Raw genomic sequence first — 18,816 nt, forward strand, 5'->3', positions numbered from 1 at the left:
GTAATTATATGCTTCGGGGTTTTTTTTACAGTTAAATTATACATTTTACCTCCCTGAAATTCTTACAAATCATATTTGCCCCAGTCTTAAAACACTAATGTGTCTCAAGCTGCAGTGAAGCTGATAAAATGTAATTTGGTGGTAGTTAAAGTAAAGGAGAACAATCTGTAGATGAAAAAGTATCTGATGACTTCTCTTCATCTCATAGCAGTTCATGTGACTTTGGTTTCCGTTATTTCCTTCCGCAAAATCTAAAATAACCTCTAGAAGGAAGCAAAAAACACAGCCTGAAGAATGTGCAGTTCTCTTTCAGATTATGCATGTGCCAACCTGACCACATGTGCACCATGCTGCTCAGCTAATTGGCTGCACTGAGTACCACAGTGACACTCAGTCACCTCCACCAACGCTCCACCAATATTACCTCAGCCTCTGACATTTTTCACCGCTTAGCTTTCTTTGCCGATGCTTTAGAGAAGTTTTATTGCACAATCTGTGCAAGGTAACTCCATGCTAACAACAAAGTTCATTTTAGTGGCTTTCACGGAGGTGTCCAGATTCAAGATCCCAAGGACCTCCAGCACATTGACACCACTTCTTCATTCCTTTCTGTGGCCCTCAGCAAGTCAAGTGGAACCCAAGATGATGTGCTGTTGTCTACGTGCGGTGAGTGACTCCATAACTGTGTCTTTTGGGGTTTTCTAGCCCACATGCAAAAGAACCCACAAAAAGAAAATGCATCGTAAAAGGGCTAGAGAATTCGAAGAAAATAGAACATTGCTGCTGAGCATGCACAGATTAAATACACAGTGAGGATATTATATAGAATATGGAAAAGCTCTGCATTACGTTGCTATGGTACATTGTATAGCATGTTACAATTGTGAACCCAATGCTGCTAATTGTAAGACACAGCAATAGGACTTTGTACTGGCTCACTGTTTACAACAGACACATAGAAATAAATGTATCCATACTCAGAAGGAAATGATGCTTAAGCTGTGTTTAATCGGCAATGTGTTTTTTTAGCCAAATACTGGAAAGTGACAGCAGACCATTTTTTTTTGTCACACACAAACATGTCAGCAAAAAAACAGCTCCCTCATTCATTCCTTCAATTTTCCACCCATACTCAGTTTGTGGAGTGAAATGTATTAGTACACTACTAGGCTCATAATGATCAAGCAACTACTCAATCAAATATGTGTCCTGTTGTGCTATGATTTGGTCTTTGCACCAAAATACACAGTCAGATCATTTTCCAATCATATTCAATTGCCTTTATTGAGCAACCATTCATGTCTACATATAGACAGTTATAATTTTAGTTTGTGGTGCTCAAATTTACATACACATCTGTCCAATCACACAATTCATGAATCAAAGCTATCACAATTCATGAATTATAGGATTCTTCAAAGACTGAATAAATCTTCATGGATGTGTTCATGAAAATTATGTTGAGAGGGGTTTCAATTACATTAATTTCCCTTTATTGCTATATGGAAGAAAAAAGTCTTAATTTTATTATTTACAGTGGGGAAAAAAAGTATTTAGTCAGCCACAAATTGTGCAAGTTCTCCCACTTAAAAAGATGAGAGAGGCCTGTAATTGGCATCATAGGTAGACCTCAACTATGAGAGACAAGATGAGAAAAAAAATCCAGACAATCACATTGGCTGATTTGGAAAGAATTTATTTGCAAATTATGGTGGAAAATAAGTATTTGGTCACCTACAAACAAGCAAGAGTTGTGTGTTCTACCAAACAGTTATATTTTGGTTTCATCTGACCAAATGACATTCTCCCAATCCTCTTCCGGATCATCCAAATGCTCTCTAGCAAACTTCAGACAGGCCCGGACATGTACTGGCTTAAGCAGGGGGACACGTCTGGCACTGCAGGATCTGAGTCCCTGGTGGCGTAGTGTGTTACTGATGGTAGCCTTTGTTACGTTGGCCCCAGCTCTCTGCAGGTCATTCACTAGGTCCCCCCGTGTGGTCCTGGGATTTTGCACACCGTTCTTGTGATCATTTTGACCCCACGGGGTAAGATCTTGCGTGGAGCCCCAGATCGAGGGAGATTATCAGTGGTCTTGTATGTCTTCCATTTTCTAATTATTGCTCCCACAGTTGATTTGTTCATACCAAGCTACTTGCCTATTGCAGATTCAGTCTTCCCAGCCTGGTGCAGGTCTACAATTTTGTTTCTGGTGTCCTTCGACAGTTCTTTGGTCTTCACCATAGTGGAGTTTGGAGTGTGACTGTTTGAGGTTGTGGACAGGTGTCTTTTATACTGATAACAAGTTCAAACAGGTGCCATTGATACAGGTAATGAGTGCAGGACAGAGGAGCCTCTTAAAGAAGAAGGTACAGGTCTGTGAGAGCCAGAAATCTTGCTTGTTTGTAGGTGACCAAATACTTATTTTCCACCATAATTTGCAAATAAATTCTTTCCAAATCAGCTAATGTGATTGTCTGGATTTTGTTTTCTTATTTTGTCTCTCACAGTTGAGGTCTACTTATGATGCCAATTACAGGCCTCTCTCATCTTTTTAAGTGGGAAAACTTGCACAATTGGTGGTTGACTAAATACTTTTTTGCCCCACTGTAGCACTGCCCAAAAGCTGCATATGAAGGTCACCTGTGTGAATAGAGCCTAGGGCAGCCTTTCTCAACCTTTTTCCCCAGAGGAACCTATGAAATCATTTTCAGGTCTTGCTACAACCAATTCATTGGTGGCCACTGGGAAAAATGCCCACTTACATTTGTGGCCAATGAGAAGAAGGTCCTCTTTACAGACATCTAAAAGGAATTACAGACCCATTATCACTGGAGTTATGCAACTGGCTCTGCCAAGCCGTGTTGGTCCATAAAATTAGAGATCAATCAGTCACAGCTTATAGAAACCCCAGCAACCTCTAGAGTAGGGGTGTATAACTGCGTACCTCCAGCTGTTATAGAACTACAAATCCCATGAGGCATTTCAAGGCTGACAAGCATGACTCCCAAAGGCAGAGGCATGATGGAACTTGTAGTTGCTTGACAGCTGGAGAACCGCAGTTTGACACCTGTGCTCTAGAGCAGTGGTCTCCAAACTGTGGCCCTGAGGCTGAATGTGGCCCCTTGCATTCTTTTATCTGGCCCTCGGGGCACTATTCCTCCCACTGACACCAATAATGGGGTACTATTCCTCCCACTGACACCAATGATGGGGCACTATTCCTCCCACTGACACCAATCATGGGGCACTATTCCTCCCACTGACACCAATGATGGGGCACTATTCCTCCCACTGACACCAATGATGGGGCACTATTCCTCCCACTGACACTAATTATGGGGCAGTATTCCTCCCACTGACACGAATTATGGGGCAGTATTCCTCCCACTGGCACCAATGATGGAGCATTATTCCTCCCACTGACACCAATGATGGGGCAGTATTCCTCCCACCGATACCAATGATGGGGCAGTATTCCTCCCACTGATACCAATGATGGGGGATTATTCCTTCCACTGATACCAATGATGGGATACTATTCCTCCCACTGATATCAATGACGGGGCATTATTCCTCCCCACTGACACCAATAATGGAGCAGTATTCCTTCCACTGACACCAACAATGGGGCACTAATATTTCCCCTTGTAACATGGGGCTTTTTCTACTTCCACTGGCCAGAGCTCGGCCCCCTGAAAGTCTAAAGCATAGTAAACTGTCCCTTTGTTTAGATAGTTTGGAGACCCCTGCTCTAGAGAAACCTATTCTGTCATTGCTGAGATGCTGCCAGTGACAGAACTGTTAGTGTGACATGGGTCTTACAAAAAGCAAAAGAGAGATATTAAATACTTTTGTCCTGCGGTTGTCATTTCTAACCCCAAGGAATACATCACATGGTCTCTTCCAAGGAGGCATAGGGAACTAATTTCAGTTAGAACCAGCCAATCAGAGGCTCTGGAGGTCACATGGTCTAAGGCTCAGTACTGGTTACTTACCTGACATTAAAGGGGTCCGCTGTTTAAAGAACAGCAGAAAAAATGTGTTTTTCATGTCTTTTCTTTCATAGCTAAGTCTAAGGCTAATAATTGTAATTAACAAAATTTCAGTTTGAAAAATCCATTGGGCACATTGTACATGCTTATGAAAAAGCATGCATCTTTTTTTTTTATTTTATAACAAATATTGAAAATTCAAGCCATCCAAGTACAATCCATTAAGGCAAAGAGAAATATCGCACTCACAATTTTTGACAAAGCAACAGCAGGAGTGGAGGTCACAAAGACCACAGCTAGCTTTCTCTGTCACTTCCTTTCACATGGAGGCTTTATGGATTGGCATATACCCCTTGGATTTTTTAGTTTTCTTATTATAATAGAATACATTATTTTTTGTAAGTTTATGATATGACCAATTGATGTTCTTTTGAAAGCAAATGGATATTGATACCATAACGGTCAAAAAGGAAAAGGTGGATATAAAAGTTGTGACGTAAACAAGATAAACTCCAATTCTTCTTATTAAAGAAATGTTATTCAGGGATAACTTTATTATAAACAATGTTATATGCGTGTTCCTTAAATTATTATTATTATACATATTATATATTATTTATAAAGCGCCAATAGTTCGCTCAGCGCTGTACATTACAAAGGGGGACAGAACATGTGACAGAACAATACCAATACAATGCAAAACATGAGGGGATCGAGGGCCCTGCTCTTTCTAGGAGATAGAAACAATGTTAAAATACTTGACTGGTGTAACTATTTGCTGACGTACAGTATGATGTAAGAAAAACTGTCAGATGGTCAGCCTCATGATGTTTTTAACTTTTGCTTTAGATATTTAAACATCCTTGAAGATTATAATGTTTTCTATTAGATTTGCATGTTTTTCTCTCTTTGGAATTAATACAAAACAAATACAAGGGAGCTAAGTTATTAATATGTAATTCTAGGCTCATGCGCAGGACCTAGATGTGCCAGTTTTTGACAGCTAGAGCTGGCACTACACCCTGAACAAAGGGTGTCCCATTGTATATTTAATGGGTTGGCACCCTTACAATGGAAATGTAGTGCTACGCCTGCAGGGGCCGCAAATATTAACTGGTTCTCTTATAAAAGTTTGTCTACCCAAGCAATGGTCCATTCACTCTGGCTTCAATAAACAGTCTAGGGGTTGTCTTTTTGTAGTTTATTGCTGGTAGAACTTGTAACAGGAAAGAGATTAGGGCATAGGACACTAAAAAACAAATAGCCAACAACAATTAAAGGACAGTCTTCTTCAAAAGATAATGTGAGCAATGAACAGTCTATTCCCTTACATCTGAAGACCATGGGGCAATTCTCTTTGGTATCTAGTTGAGAGGCTTAGCTAGAGTCTTTAGAGCCCTAGTGCAAAAAACCATGAAGGGCATCCCCTGACCTCTGGTCCAGGGGACCTTCCCTTCAAGCACGGGACCCTTCCCACTGATCTTGAGACCCTTTACTCCCATGGCGGGGCCCTATATTACGGTCCTGAAGTAAGACCCTTACACATGTTCTGCAGCAGGCCCCCTTCTTGTCATCCTAAGGACCCCCATGGTGGTGGAATGCCAGGACCAGGTCCAAAGTGTGACCTTTGTGACCTAGTAGTATTTCCACTGGGTGCTAGCAATATTTTTTGGGGCGCTATAGCACCCCCCTGCCTCCGCCGTTTGGTGACCCCTTGCAGCATGGATGGGGGGTAGCAGTGAGCAGTATACAGTGCAGGGGGGGCAGCAATGAGCAGTAAACGTTGTGGGGGGTAGCAGTGAGCAGTAAACAGTGGGGGGAGCACCAGTGAGCAGTGTACAGTGGGGGGGCCAGCAGCAAGCAGTATATAGTGGGGGAAGTTGCAGTAAGCAGTATACAGTGGGGGGCAACTGCAAGCAGTATACAATGGGGGCAGCAGTGAGCAGTATACAGTGGGGGGACAGCAGCACGCTGTATACAGTGAGGGGGCAACAGTGAGAAGCATACAGTGAAGGGGCAGCAGTGAGCAGTATATAATGGGGGGGGGGGCAGCAGTGAGCAGCATACAGTGGGGGGGCAGCAGTGAGCAGTATACAGTGGGGGGGGGCAGCAGTGAACAGTATAGAGTGGGGGGGGTGGGCAGCAGTGAGCAGCATGCAGTGGGGGGGGGGGCAGCAGTGAGCAGTATACAGTGGGGGAAGGCAGCAGTGAGCAGAATACAGTGGGGGGCAGGCAGTAGTGATCAGCATACAGTGGGGGGGGGCAGCAGTGAGCAGTATACAGTGAGGGGGCAGCAGTGAGCAGTATGCAGTGGGGGGCAGCAGTGAGCAGTATACAGTGGAGAGATAGTAGTGAGCACCATGTAGGGTAATACCCAGAGCAGAAGCATTACAAATAGAGGGAATAGCTGAAGGAGTCACTCACCATATGGCTGGAGGTGAAGACTCCCTGGGTCACCATCTATGCTCTTCCTCTCATCCTCTACCATCTTTAGCCAGAGTGGCTCCTGTGCATGAAAAAAAGCTTGGACTTCTGGGAGAGAGAATACGGCTGTCCACCACAGGAGGCTAAATGTTGAACACAGAAAGCTGCACTGCACTGCACCTGGGGGAGAAAGCCAATCGCAACCTGTAGCTCCCTATGGGCAGCCCTCATTGTAGAGACAGAGGTGCTAACAATATTTCTGGAGGTGCTATAGCACCCCCTGGTGCCGCCCCTGGTCACAGAAAGGCCAAAAAGGCCCCCTGCAGTATGGGCAGGGTCACAGTTGTGACCCCTGAAGGTCCGCCAGTGACCTGGTTACCCTGTGCCAATGCACAACTACTGGTACCCAGTGCAATCTCCAGAAGTCTGCACAGTCACAGGAATCAGTCTGAAGTCTTTACTCACAAGTCCGCAGGACAGCTGATCACCTTCTAGCTTCCTCCTGACACACTCCAGTGAGGGAGACAGTCCTTCTCTGAGCCAGATCGCTATGGAGAAATCAGTCAGTTCCAAGTCACTTCCCGGTACCTGCAACACTTAAACTTCACAGAACAGCAATCTAGTCAATAGGCTGCCTCAGGTGCAACAGTCCACTGAAGATGGGAACTCTTTTTAATGGGGAAGAACAATCTCTCAAGGGTCCTAGACTATTTATCAGCTTCCCATCCACCATCTGGGTGCATCTCTGTAGGGATTGGCTAGACCCTGATCAATATTCAGGTTGGCTATTTGAATTCTCCCACTCTAAGCTCTAGAAACTTCTAGAGGCAAGAGGAAGCAATTCATCTTCCAGCCTACATACAAAGCATCAAAGTAGCAAAATAAAACAAAACTGAAAATAAATCCTTGCCACGTTGTGTGGCTAACTATATACACTAGAAACCTAACTATCTATCCTGGGGCAACCTATTGCTGTCCAGGCACCTGACTGTTACACAGAAGAAATCATAGTTCTCAGTCACGCAGGCTTAATTTCACCACACAAGAAGATGCTGCTCCCCAGTCTGTCCTACACAGAGATTGGGTTCCAGGATGGAGCATCCTCCCTAAGCAGTCTGGAAGTTTCATAGAGCCCAAAGTTGAGCTTCAGTTGAGCTTGTTAACCCCTCAGTGAGCTAGACAAGCTCACCACATAGCACAAAAAGGAAAACAGTTTACTGTTGAATCTGGGAAAAATATATCTACCATCCTCAAACTACCAGTAGTTTTTCTTCCTGTCACATACTCCCCCTCTTGTTTCATCCTTGAGGTTGATAGGAATGCATGAACCAGGGACAAGGCATCAGCATTCCCCATCATAACACCTGGGCGGTGTTTCACTGTGAAGCTAAATTCTTGGAGGGCCAGGAACCACCTATTTACCTCCTATTGGTCTCTTTGTTTTGTGCCATCCACTTTAAAGGAGTATGATCTGTTACCAGCCATGGTAACCATGTCTACCCAAAAGATAGCATCAAAGAAATTCTAAAGCCCATTTCATTGCTAAACACTCTTTTTTTTAGCAGTGGCATAATTCACTTAATTGGGCCTTCAGTTTCCGGCTGAGGTAAATGAAGGGTTCCCCCTTGAAAACCTGAGACAATATAGCTTTTACCCCAAATGTGATGCATCAGTCTGAACAACAGAGTCCCTTGAAAAGTCAGGAGAGTACAAAACAGGCTGACTACGTAATGTCTGTTTTAACTCCTTCCCGCCCAGCCTATTGCAATATGACCGCCGAGCGGGAACCCTATTATCCTTAGAGGACGTCATATGGTGTCCTCACAGGATCACACCTCACGTATGCCCCTCCAGCACAATCTCTCACCAGCTGTGTCCATGGCCCATGACAGATCACTACACCGGCCCACTGCCAGTGCCGTGTGATCGCTGTGACCAATCAAAGCAGATCACATGACAGTTGTAAACGATGAATGGCTTCCTTTCATGCCATTCATTGCTTACAACTGGGCTGAGAGCTGTGATTGGTCACAGTGATCACATGTACAGACTGGGCCACCCCCAGCCCATCTGTAGCATGTGATCAGCTATGGCCAATCACAGCTGATCACAACAAAAACTACTGAATTAATCAGTTTCATTCAGTAAAAATGCGTAAAAAAAAAAAAATTCCTGATCACTTGTCCAGGGTAGTATTACTCTGGTCGCAGGAGTAGAAAAAAATTAAATTAAACATTTTGTAGCCTCCCTGGTGGTATTCCCGAGTGTCGCTCGGGGTAAAGTTTCAGTACCACAAGCGGTAACCCCGAGTTACACTCGGGCTTACCATGCGGCGCTGCTCCAGGATCTGTTCTTCTCTTACCTTGTACTGCAACCCTGCACTGTCCCTCCTGCAGTGTCCCCTGTAATGTCCTCCGGCATCTGTCATCTGGGTTCCGTTCCCTGCAACGCCGGGACATACGGGGACGGAACGGCGTGAAATTTGAAAATGACAAAAAGTGACATTCACTAAAATAACATAGTAAAACATTACTGTATCAAACCATTTCACATACATTTTGTCCCTAGTGTTTTGTCCTGTGCCCTGCCTACATTTTTATTGTTCTTTCTGCCTGGAAACTGAGAAACGTCCATGGCGTCCAAAAAGTGTCCCTTTAGGTCAAAATCGGTTTTAGACCAGCTAGAGAACAGCGATAGTAAATTAGAACTACTTGCAGAATTGAGTGATAATGATTCGTGGAGAAATTCGTCATCAGACACTGAAAATGATTTTGCGACTTTGCTCAGTGATGTGCGAACTTGCCGCTATATTTCAAATTTCAGTGTTTTTGAATTGATTATATTATTGAATTAAATTTATTATTATATTATTTTTTATGATTATTTATTAAATTGTAATTTATGATTTCGTGTTTCAAATTTTATCATACCTGGGATGTTTACTAGACTCTTGTTCGGACAGATTTCAGTGAGTTATTCCTAAAAATTACAGGCCTACAATAAAAAAAATACATATTTCCATGCAAAAAAATGTACCGCTTTGAGCACAGAAATATGAACATAATCAGACCGCTAGGGAGGTTAACCTCCCTGGCGGTCTAACTAATCAATATTTTTGAATGTCAAAGCGGTACATTGTTTTGCATGGAAATTTGTTGTTTTATATTGTAGGCCTGTAATTCTTAGGAATATCTGACTTAAATCTGTCCAAACAAGAGTCTAGTAAACATACCGGGTATGATAAAGTTTGAAACAGGAAATCATACATTATAATATAATAAATAATTGTAAAAAATAATAGAATAATACATTTAATTCAATAATGTAATCAAACCAAAAACACTGAAATTTGAAATAGAGCACCAAGTTCACACATCAGTGAGCTCAGTCGCAGAATTGTTTTCAGCGCCTGATGACAAATTTCCCCACGAATCACTATCGCTCAATTCTGCAAGTGATTCTATTTCACTATCGTTGTTTTTTAGCTGGTCTAAAACCACTTTTGACCTAAAGGGACGTTTTTGGATGCCATGAACGCTCTCAAGTTTCCAGGCAGAAAGAACGGTAAAAGTGCAGGCAGGGCACTGGACAAAGCACTAGGGACAAAATTTAGGTGAAAGGGTTTGATGCAGTAATGTAATACTAACAGATTATAATATATTGTGTGTATGTCATATTTTTAATTTTTTGAATCTCCAGCTGGTTCCGCCTCCCTGTGTACTGATGCTCGCAGGGAAAGGAAGACAGATGCCGGCATCGGCCGGAAGACAGATGCCGGCATCAGCAGAAGGACATGGTCGGTGGACACAGCGGGAGGACATCGCGGGATCGCAGGACAAGGTAAGGATCGTGAAATTGCAGGAGAAGAACTATAGAGTAATCCCAAGTGTGGCTCGGAGTTACTGCTTTTGGTACTGTAAATTAACCCTGAGCCACACTCGGGATTACCGTTAGGAAGGTTAAAAAGTAGTAAAATTTAAAAAAAAGTTTACAAAATCTTAATGTTTTTTGTTCTACATACTGTCGCTAGTCAGTGTCCCTGATCACCGCCGCACCAGTTATATACATTGGTCACAGGATGTTTAAAAAAAAAAAAAATTGTAAAATTTGCAATACCTCCTACTAAATACCTCAGACTGTCTACTTGCTGAAAGTACTGGCGTTTTTGGGCCTCAAGAAATGAGATCAGCCATCAGTACATCGGGATTTATCAATTTTTAGATATATACCATAGTTTGTGGACTCCCAACTAAATAACAAACATTGATTTGTTTTTTTTCTACAAAGACATGGAGCAGAATACATTTTGGCCTACATTTGTGTAGCAAGATTTTTTATTTGCAAAATAACGAAGAAAAATGCATTTTTATTTCAAAATTTTTGGTCTTTTTTTGTTTATAGCACAAAAAATAAAACACCCAGTGGTGATTATACACCACCAAAAGAAATCTCTATTTGTGTGAAAAAAAATAAAAATTTCATATGGGTACAGTGTTGCATGACTGCACAATTGTCATTTAAAGTGCAACAGTGCTGAAAGGTGAAAATTGGCCTGGGCAGGAAGGGGGTAAATGTGCCCAGTAGGCAAGTGGTTAAGGCCTCAAAAGCTGCTTCTGCCTCAGGGGTCCTTTTGATCATGAAAGACTCCTTCCCTTTTGTCAAATTGGTAAGGGGAGCAGCCTGTGAGGCAAAATGGAGAATAAAGCGCCTATAATAGCCAGCAATTCCTAAAAATTCTTGAACCTGCTTCTTGTTGGTGGGGCATGGCCAACTTTGACTAGCCTCAACTTTGTTTATCTGGGAATATGAAAAGGAAAGTGGTGGCATCCCAATGTACAAACAGCAGACTTCTTTATTTTTCATTCCATACAGATAAGAGGACAGAAATACACGGCTCTTGGAACATCAGTATATGCGTTTCACACTCCTTTAGTGCTTAATCATTTTGACCTCATAGGGGCCCTGCCATTTGGTGAGAAATTTACTTTTGACTGTGGAGACCAACACCCTATCATCAAGTGAAAAAGAATGGACCTGGGTCCAATGAGCCAAATGTCCCCTCAAAATAGGCATCACTTGCACAATTCTGTTTTGCATCTGTACCACATGCTCAATCACACTTCTATTAGAAGAACTCTCACTCTCCCATGTTTCTCTGGCAATGTCCAACAGCTCCCGGGGGTGCCTCCCATACAGTAACTCAAAAAGTAGAGAACCCTGTGGACAACTAGGAAACCTATCTGATAACAAACATCAAATAAGGTACTAGACAGTCCCAATTATTTCCATCTTTATCAACCACCTTCCTCAACATCTGTATTAATGTTTTGTTAACTCTTTCAACTAGCCCATCTGTTTAGTGGGGGATACATTGAAATATGTAATTGATTCACCAAGTTTGCAAAGCTCTTTAGTTACTTTGGACATAAACGGGGTTCCCTGATCGGTTAGTACTTCTTTGGAATGCCCATTCAGCTGAAAACCTGAAATAACTCTTTGGCTATTGTTTTGGCTGAGGTGTTTCTGACTGGAACCACTTCCTGGTAAAGGGTGGCATAGTTAATTATCACCAAGATATGTTGGTGGCCTCTAGGGAATACAGCAAGAGGTCAACCAAATCCATGGTGATCCGCTCAAAGGGGACCTCAGTGATGAGTAGTGGAACCAAATGAGTATGGAAATGTGGCATTGGTGCAGAAATATGACACACCGGACAGGAAGAACAGTACATTTCCACTCCAGGAACAACAGTACATTTCCACCCACATTTCCATGAATAATTAAAAAAAAAATTAAAATTCCCCCATCCCCTCATGCTCGCACGCAAAGGCGAACGCATGTGTTGGTCCCGCATACACGCAAACAGCGATCGTCCCACACATGAGGTATCGCCCTGAATATCAGAATCGCCCTGAATATCAGAGCATGGGCAGTAATTCTAGTACTAGACCGTCTATGTAAATCTAAAGTGGTAACCTGTAAAGGCTTTTAAGTGTAGGCTATGAACAGTAAAATTTGCATCAATTGTCACCATTGCACAGGCGTGCACAATTTTAAAGCGTGACATGTTTGGTAACTATTTACTCAGTATAACATCATCTTTTATATGTTAAAATAAAATTGGGTTATGTATTGTGTTTTTTGCACTAAAATTCCAAAAAGTGTATTTTCCCCAAAAAATAGTGTTTGAAAAACCGCTGAGCAAATACCGTGTGGCATAAAAAATGCAAAAGCACAAATTATTCTCTAGGGACTCTGCTTTAAAAATATATATATTGTTTGGGGGTTCTAAGACATTTTCTAGCAAAAAAATACTGATTTTAAAATGTTAGCAAAAAATGCCAGAAATGGCTTGGTGCTGAAGTAGATATATTTAGCAGATTTTAACTTAAAGTTAATTTGGGCTTTAACATCTTACATTATTTAGTTATGATCCATTACATCTGTATGTCAAATAACCATGTTATTCTTATTCAGCACAGGTATCATTAGTGCTTGTTTCATCACATAATCTGCAGCAAACAATATCTGTTGTTATTATCATTATTATTTGAATTATCAGATTAAACTATTGTTCAAAAATACTTAAATCAGAATGAAAACCTCCTATCCTATATATTTCAGTTGAGGAAGCTGTCATCTTAGCCTCTGTTTGATCTACAGTTGCCATGTTGCTGCATATGTGATCAGTTATAACACCAGCCATCTGATGACTTGACAGTTCAGTGGAGAGCACAAGCAATGATATGATGATGATATGACAGTTATCATTCATGCCATGCCTTGAAAGTAACCATTTTGGAAAGTAGTTAAATCAGTGGGCTTATTTTTGCTTTACACATTGAAATAAAAAAAAGAAAATTGATATATTTTCATCCTAACGTTTTTTTGTCTCATTTAGGACACCTGCCGATGACATGGCCATTGTGTCTCTCTGGTACTCATTTGGCTGTTTGTATCTGATGTTATTACAGTGGAGATACGGTGCTGATGGAGAAAAGCTTTTCTCACAAAGTGGCTGCCAGCTGGTAAGTAGATTTAAGTCTAGCTAAAAAGAAAGTATATGTTCAGATCAGCCAGTTATTAGTTCTCTTAGAGTGCCCTACTGTTTATAGGTACTTTATGCTGAAAACTTGACCACACTTTTATTATTGGCTCAGTTATATTTCTTTGTGGTCACTGCTCCACTTCCTCAGACCTGCTTTTTACATGACACTGTGTGCCTGCTTAATCACCTCCCTCACCCCTTCTCCTATGCCTTATTCTGGGGATTGTGGCAGCTATACTCTAAAAAACTTAACAAGCAGGGTGTTTTTGACAGAAGGGACCATATTGATCTATTCTGTTATAAATGCTTCCTCTTGCCTGTCAGTCCTCATGTACACTGAGCAGCACATGCATAACTCAACGAACATGTACAGCATCAAATCTGTGCCACAATGTTGTGACTCCCATGCACTTGCAGAGGAGTGAGGTCAATGAGGTCCAGCCATTCATGTGGCTGAACAGTTGGACCCAAAAGAAAGACTAGGTGAAGATGAAAGAACCTGGGACCTGTGGGATTGGTGATAGCATAGTGCTAGAGGGCACATTAGGACAAGTACATTTGTGCTGGCAGAAATTGTGAAATTTTGGCATAGATATTGAAAATATGAGTGATCATATAAAGCCATTTATTATCACATAAATGTTTGGCTCCTTTTTAAATCATAACAATAATAGAAATCTCCCAAATGGTCCTGATCAAAAGGTTTGGCCTTGGCACACACACACAAAGTGACACACACAGGTTAAAATGGAAATTAAAGGTTAATTTCCCCAATCTGCTTTTTAAATTGCAATTATTGCCTGTGTATAAATATTCAGTGAGTGTGTTAGCTCTCATGTGAATGCACTGAGCAGGCTAGATACTGAGCCATGGCAAGCAGAAAAGAACTGTTAAAAGACCTGTGTAACAAGATAATGAAACTTTATAAGATACGCCCGATAATGGGGTGACGAGACCAAAATAGAGACAATTATAAGCAATATGTTACAGAGGGGTCAGCAAAGCCTATAGCGACAAGAATACCATCCCCACTTTGAAGCATGATGGTGGCTCACTGATGTTTTGGAGGTGTGTGAACTCTAAAGGCTTGGGGAATCTAGTGAAAATTGATGGCAAGATGAAGGAAGCGCATTATCAGAAAATACTGTCAGGCAACTTGGATTCTCCTGCACAAAAGCTGTGCATGGGACAACATCCTGATATTATCCTATTAGCTAGTAGGTGGTTCAAGAGGATAAATCTGTAGGTAAAAACATAAAGTTCTTCGTTGTATGGTAGATAAAACATGATGATATGCTTAATGCAGAGTAAAGCTGGATATACACACATAGTTTTTTTCGTTCAACCAGCGTGTTGAATGAAAAAAAAAAGTGACAAATTCCCACATCAACACAACGTTGTATGATGTGGGGATCTCTCTCTCTGCGCTATTGTATTCTGATAGGGGGCTTACCTTCCCCTGTTCAGATTAAATTTTTTTTGTTTTGTGGAATTTTTCAGTTTGGGCAAAGAACAAGATTTTCAGTATTAGTGAAATCATTATTCTGTTATTTCTCTTTCATTGCCCTTCCCTAATGTACTTTTATTTAAAGTTGTCATTATTATCAAAGTCACATACTGTCCGTGCCTGGACAAGGTCCTCTGGAACCTGAGCAAAAAACGCTGAAGGAGAACCCCCATTTCCAAGCTGAAATGGGACTTGCATACTGTGTGTATCTTGAACAGGTTTCCTCCTTTTGGTCTATGGATAATTAAATGTGTTAGGGAGGGTTTAAGGCTTTGTTACATGTTTTAACCAATGTAATTTAGTTATTTTTAAATATGGTAAAACAGAGCCAAGTTTTCATTACCAATGTGGTAACCAAAATGTGTTTCTTCATCTGTCAACAAGAATTGTAACTATTAGGTGAGGATAAAAAATAACAAACAGAATAGGCAAAAGGTTTTGCAGAATTGCCCCTTTTTAAAAAAATTCAAGGAAAATTAAAGTCTAGAACCACTCCCACATGCACACCTAGCAGCAATCGCAAAGTTTTGCAGTTAGAGTGCTCTAGTGATCAGAAAGATTGCCCCATCTTTCAACTGTCTGCCTGACAAAAGGTACTGTAACCCTGAGTGTCCCTGAAACAATGAACACCGATTTTACTGATGACTTAAAAACATCAGATAAAGGAATGTCGTGGGTGGTGTGCTAGTAATTTGTGATCTGTTTTAATCATATTTACTATATATTTAGTTTATTCAAGGGGTTCAAAATAGCTAGACCACAAACACTTGTTGTCACAGGGAAAAACACCCTAAAGATATTTAGAAATTGTATAGAAGGATTAAAACCTAAAACATGATCCTGGTACTTGCTTTACCTTTCAGTAATTTTTTCTGCTTTATTTAAAGTTGATTTTAGTTTGAATTCCAGCTTTTGTATGTAATGTTTTGTTCATCTTTTAGGTTTCCAAAATGGCAGACTGCAGACACCTACAGCTCTGGTCTGTTCCTCAAGACCTTCCTTCTCATATCCAAGAAATACTTTTAGATTTCAACCACATTAAACACCTAGGTAAAAACACATTCCAGCGGTACAATGGCCTGACCAATTTGAGCTTGAGATCCAACAGTTTAGAGAAGGATATCTTCCAAGATACAGTAAATCTGGAGTCATCACTACAGGATAACACTATCTCCTCTGAGTACACACAGGTCCACACAGGCTTGCTATCTGCTTCATCTCTTAAGTGGCTGGATCTATCTAGAAATAATCTTAATGGAGACACAGTGATTACCCTTCTTAAGAATTTAACATCACTGGAGTACCTTTATTTGGATTATAATGTTATTATGCGACTGGATGATTCCATCTTTGAAGGACTTGATTCCCTAAGGGAGCTGAGCCTTCAGGGTAATTATATTTATGAGATTGAGGTTGGAACATTTGATCATCTTAAAAAACTTAAGACTTTAAACCTTTCTTTTAACCTATTGCCTTGCATTGTGGACTTCAGTCTGATACAGCTCAAAGTGTTCAATCTCAGCTTTAACCATATTGAATGGTTCCTGTCACGAGAAGTCGATGCTGTCTTTCAACTGGAGAAGCTGGACATTTCCCACAACCAACTGTTCTACTTTCCACTCTTGCCAAAACACAATCATCTCCACACACTGCTGCTCTCTGACAATAAAATGAAATTCTATGCTCATTTATTTGATACCAACTCATCCAATGTTGATTATCTAATACTGGATAACAATACAAGCAGTACAATTACTGTAAATATATGGGAAGAGTCCATCTCGAGCAATCTCTCTAGTTTACAAATTTTGGATATAAGCAGAAACCAGTTTGACTACTTACCAGATGATTTTCTTACCAACATGACTGCTTTGTCTGAACTCAAGCTTAGCTGGAACTGCTTGGATACATTTGATTTGTCACATGGGCATATCTCAAATTTTCTTAATAATTTAGACCTCAGTAACAATAATTTATGGGAGCTGAAAATTGATACTAGCTCCCAAAGCTTTCCACAATTACTTTACCTTAATCTGAGCAAGAACAGACTTCAGGACCTTCCTCAGAAAATCTTCCACACCATGACAAGGTTAGACACTTTAGACTTAAGCCATAACCTGATTCGGCTTTGTTCTCATCTAGATTATACTACTGCAGATCAGGCTTGTGTGGACCTTAAGACAGCATCTATTAGGCATCTTCGACTAGCTGGGTGTGGTTTAAATTTGGAAACTCAGAATGTTTTTCAAGGCACAGAATTAACACATCTGGACATTTCATATAACCCTTTGAGAGGCCTTTATTTTTTGAAGGGCACTGCAAGAACGCTAAAATCCCTTTCACTCCGAAATAGCTCTTCCTTTATTGATAGAATTGATTTTTCAGACTTTGTGAGTTTGGCTGCTCTTGACCTCTCAGAAAACAGTCTCACAACATTCCCTGAATCATTGACTTTTCTGCCACTTCAGTATTTGGATGTCCGAAAAAACAAACTCATTTCAATACCCCTGTCTGGTTCTTATCAGCAACTCACGAGGAATCTTAACACTGTATTTCTAAGTGAAAACCCATTTGATTGCTGTAAACTGAACTGGCTTGAAATACTTAGGACATCCAGAAGTATCAGTATCCTAGATTTCCAAGAGATGACTTGTAATTTCTCCAATATCTATATCACTGTGCCAGAATTACCTGAGACTGTTCTTCATAGCTGCAAGTGGAAATCTGGTGGCACCTTATTGTCTGTGCTGCTCACTGTGCCTGCCTCCGTAACTTTGTTTGTAGCACTCCTCCTCTTGTTTCTTACATTCAGGCAGCCAATACTAAAAGTGTTTAAAAGACGTTTTAGGATGTCTTCCAGGTACTGATAATTATTGCATGTATTTGGTCAGTCTAACAGAAAAATGGTGCAAGTAAATCGTGATTAAAATGTAATCACTGTAATAAAGTGTTTAACTTTGAGGGCTATAATTGTATGCAGTCACAGCAACTGGTTGGGGCTCAAGTTTGACTGATACTTGAGACTTTTGATGTGTGAAGAAATATTAGTTTTCAAAATGTTCATTAAATTTTTTAATGGCTAGTAGGGTAAATTTGATGATAATTTTTGACCGTAGTGATGAAAAAAATATGTATATCAGGATGGAAACTGTTTCTCCTTTACTATCTGATTGAGCAAAATTCCAGCCATGAATGTAATTTTCATTTGGTAAAAATTGTACATACTGTAATGCGCATGGGCTACGCCCAAAAGAAACCTGTTTAATAAGTGTGAGATTCCATTCAAGAAGCAGGTCTGGACTAAATGTAAGGGTTTTTTTAAAGAAATTAGCTGTCTCAATGATGCCAAGATCAAATGCTCTGACTAACAATGTTTTAGAATTTCGAAACAAAAGTGAAAATTACATTTTATTGGTCTATAATCAGTCAATATCGCAATGAGGATGACTAAAACAAAACTAAGACACAGTTCACATTTAATAGGTGTTCCAGGCACCTAGTGAGGAAGTATGAAACCAGACACTGGTGACTCCTGTAAATACCAGTTCCCTGGCTTACCTGATGAAACAAATATTGTCATTTTACCCTAAATTGACAAAAATACAGATTCTCCTGATGAGCCACCCTCACAGGAAGGTATACACATTGATTTCCACTCCTTCACTGGCATCACCTCCTTCCAGCTCCCTTGTAACCCTTTCTCCTTTGCTTCAAGAGAGTTGGGTTTGCAAATATAGGGGAGCTTGCCCCCCCATGTGACAGTGCTCCAGCCTAAGCAGCCAATCGTATGCCTGGACACTGTCATGTGGACCAGGCAGTGACATTTTACACCCAGATAAGCT

General features: G+C 40.8%; 1 protein-coding gene across 1 annotated transcript; it reads left to right on the forward strand.

The window, feature by feature from the left end:
* Nucleotides 1–323: 323 nt before the first annotated feature.
* Nucleotides 324–17,935, forward strand: NRROS (negative regulator of reactive oxygen species). The gene is made up of 3 exons (XM_089681568.1): nucleotides 324–666; nucleotides 13,321–13,447; nucleotides 15,916–17,935. The coding sequence occupies exons 2-3, from the start codon at nucleotides 13,337–13,339 to the stop codon at nucleotides 17,839–17,841; spliced, it is 2,037 nt and encodes a 678-aa protein (XP_089537694.1). The 5' UTR covers nucleotides 324–666; nucleotides 13,321–13,336; the 3' UTR covers nucleotides 17,842–17,935.
* The last annotated feature ends 881 nt before the right edge of the window (nucleotides 17,936–18,816 follow it).

Source organism: Staurois parvus, unplaced genomic scaffold, assembly GCF_062004578.1.
Source record: "Staurois parvus isolate SC_StPar_1 unplaced genomic scaffold, SC_StPar_1.0 ptg000270l, whole genome shotgun sequence".
Classification (NCBI taxonomy): domain Eukaryota; kingdom Metazoa; phylum Chordata; class Amphibia; order Anura; family Ranidae; genus Staurois; species Staurois parvus.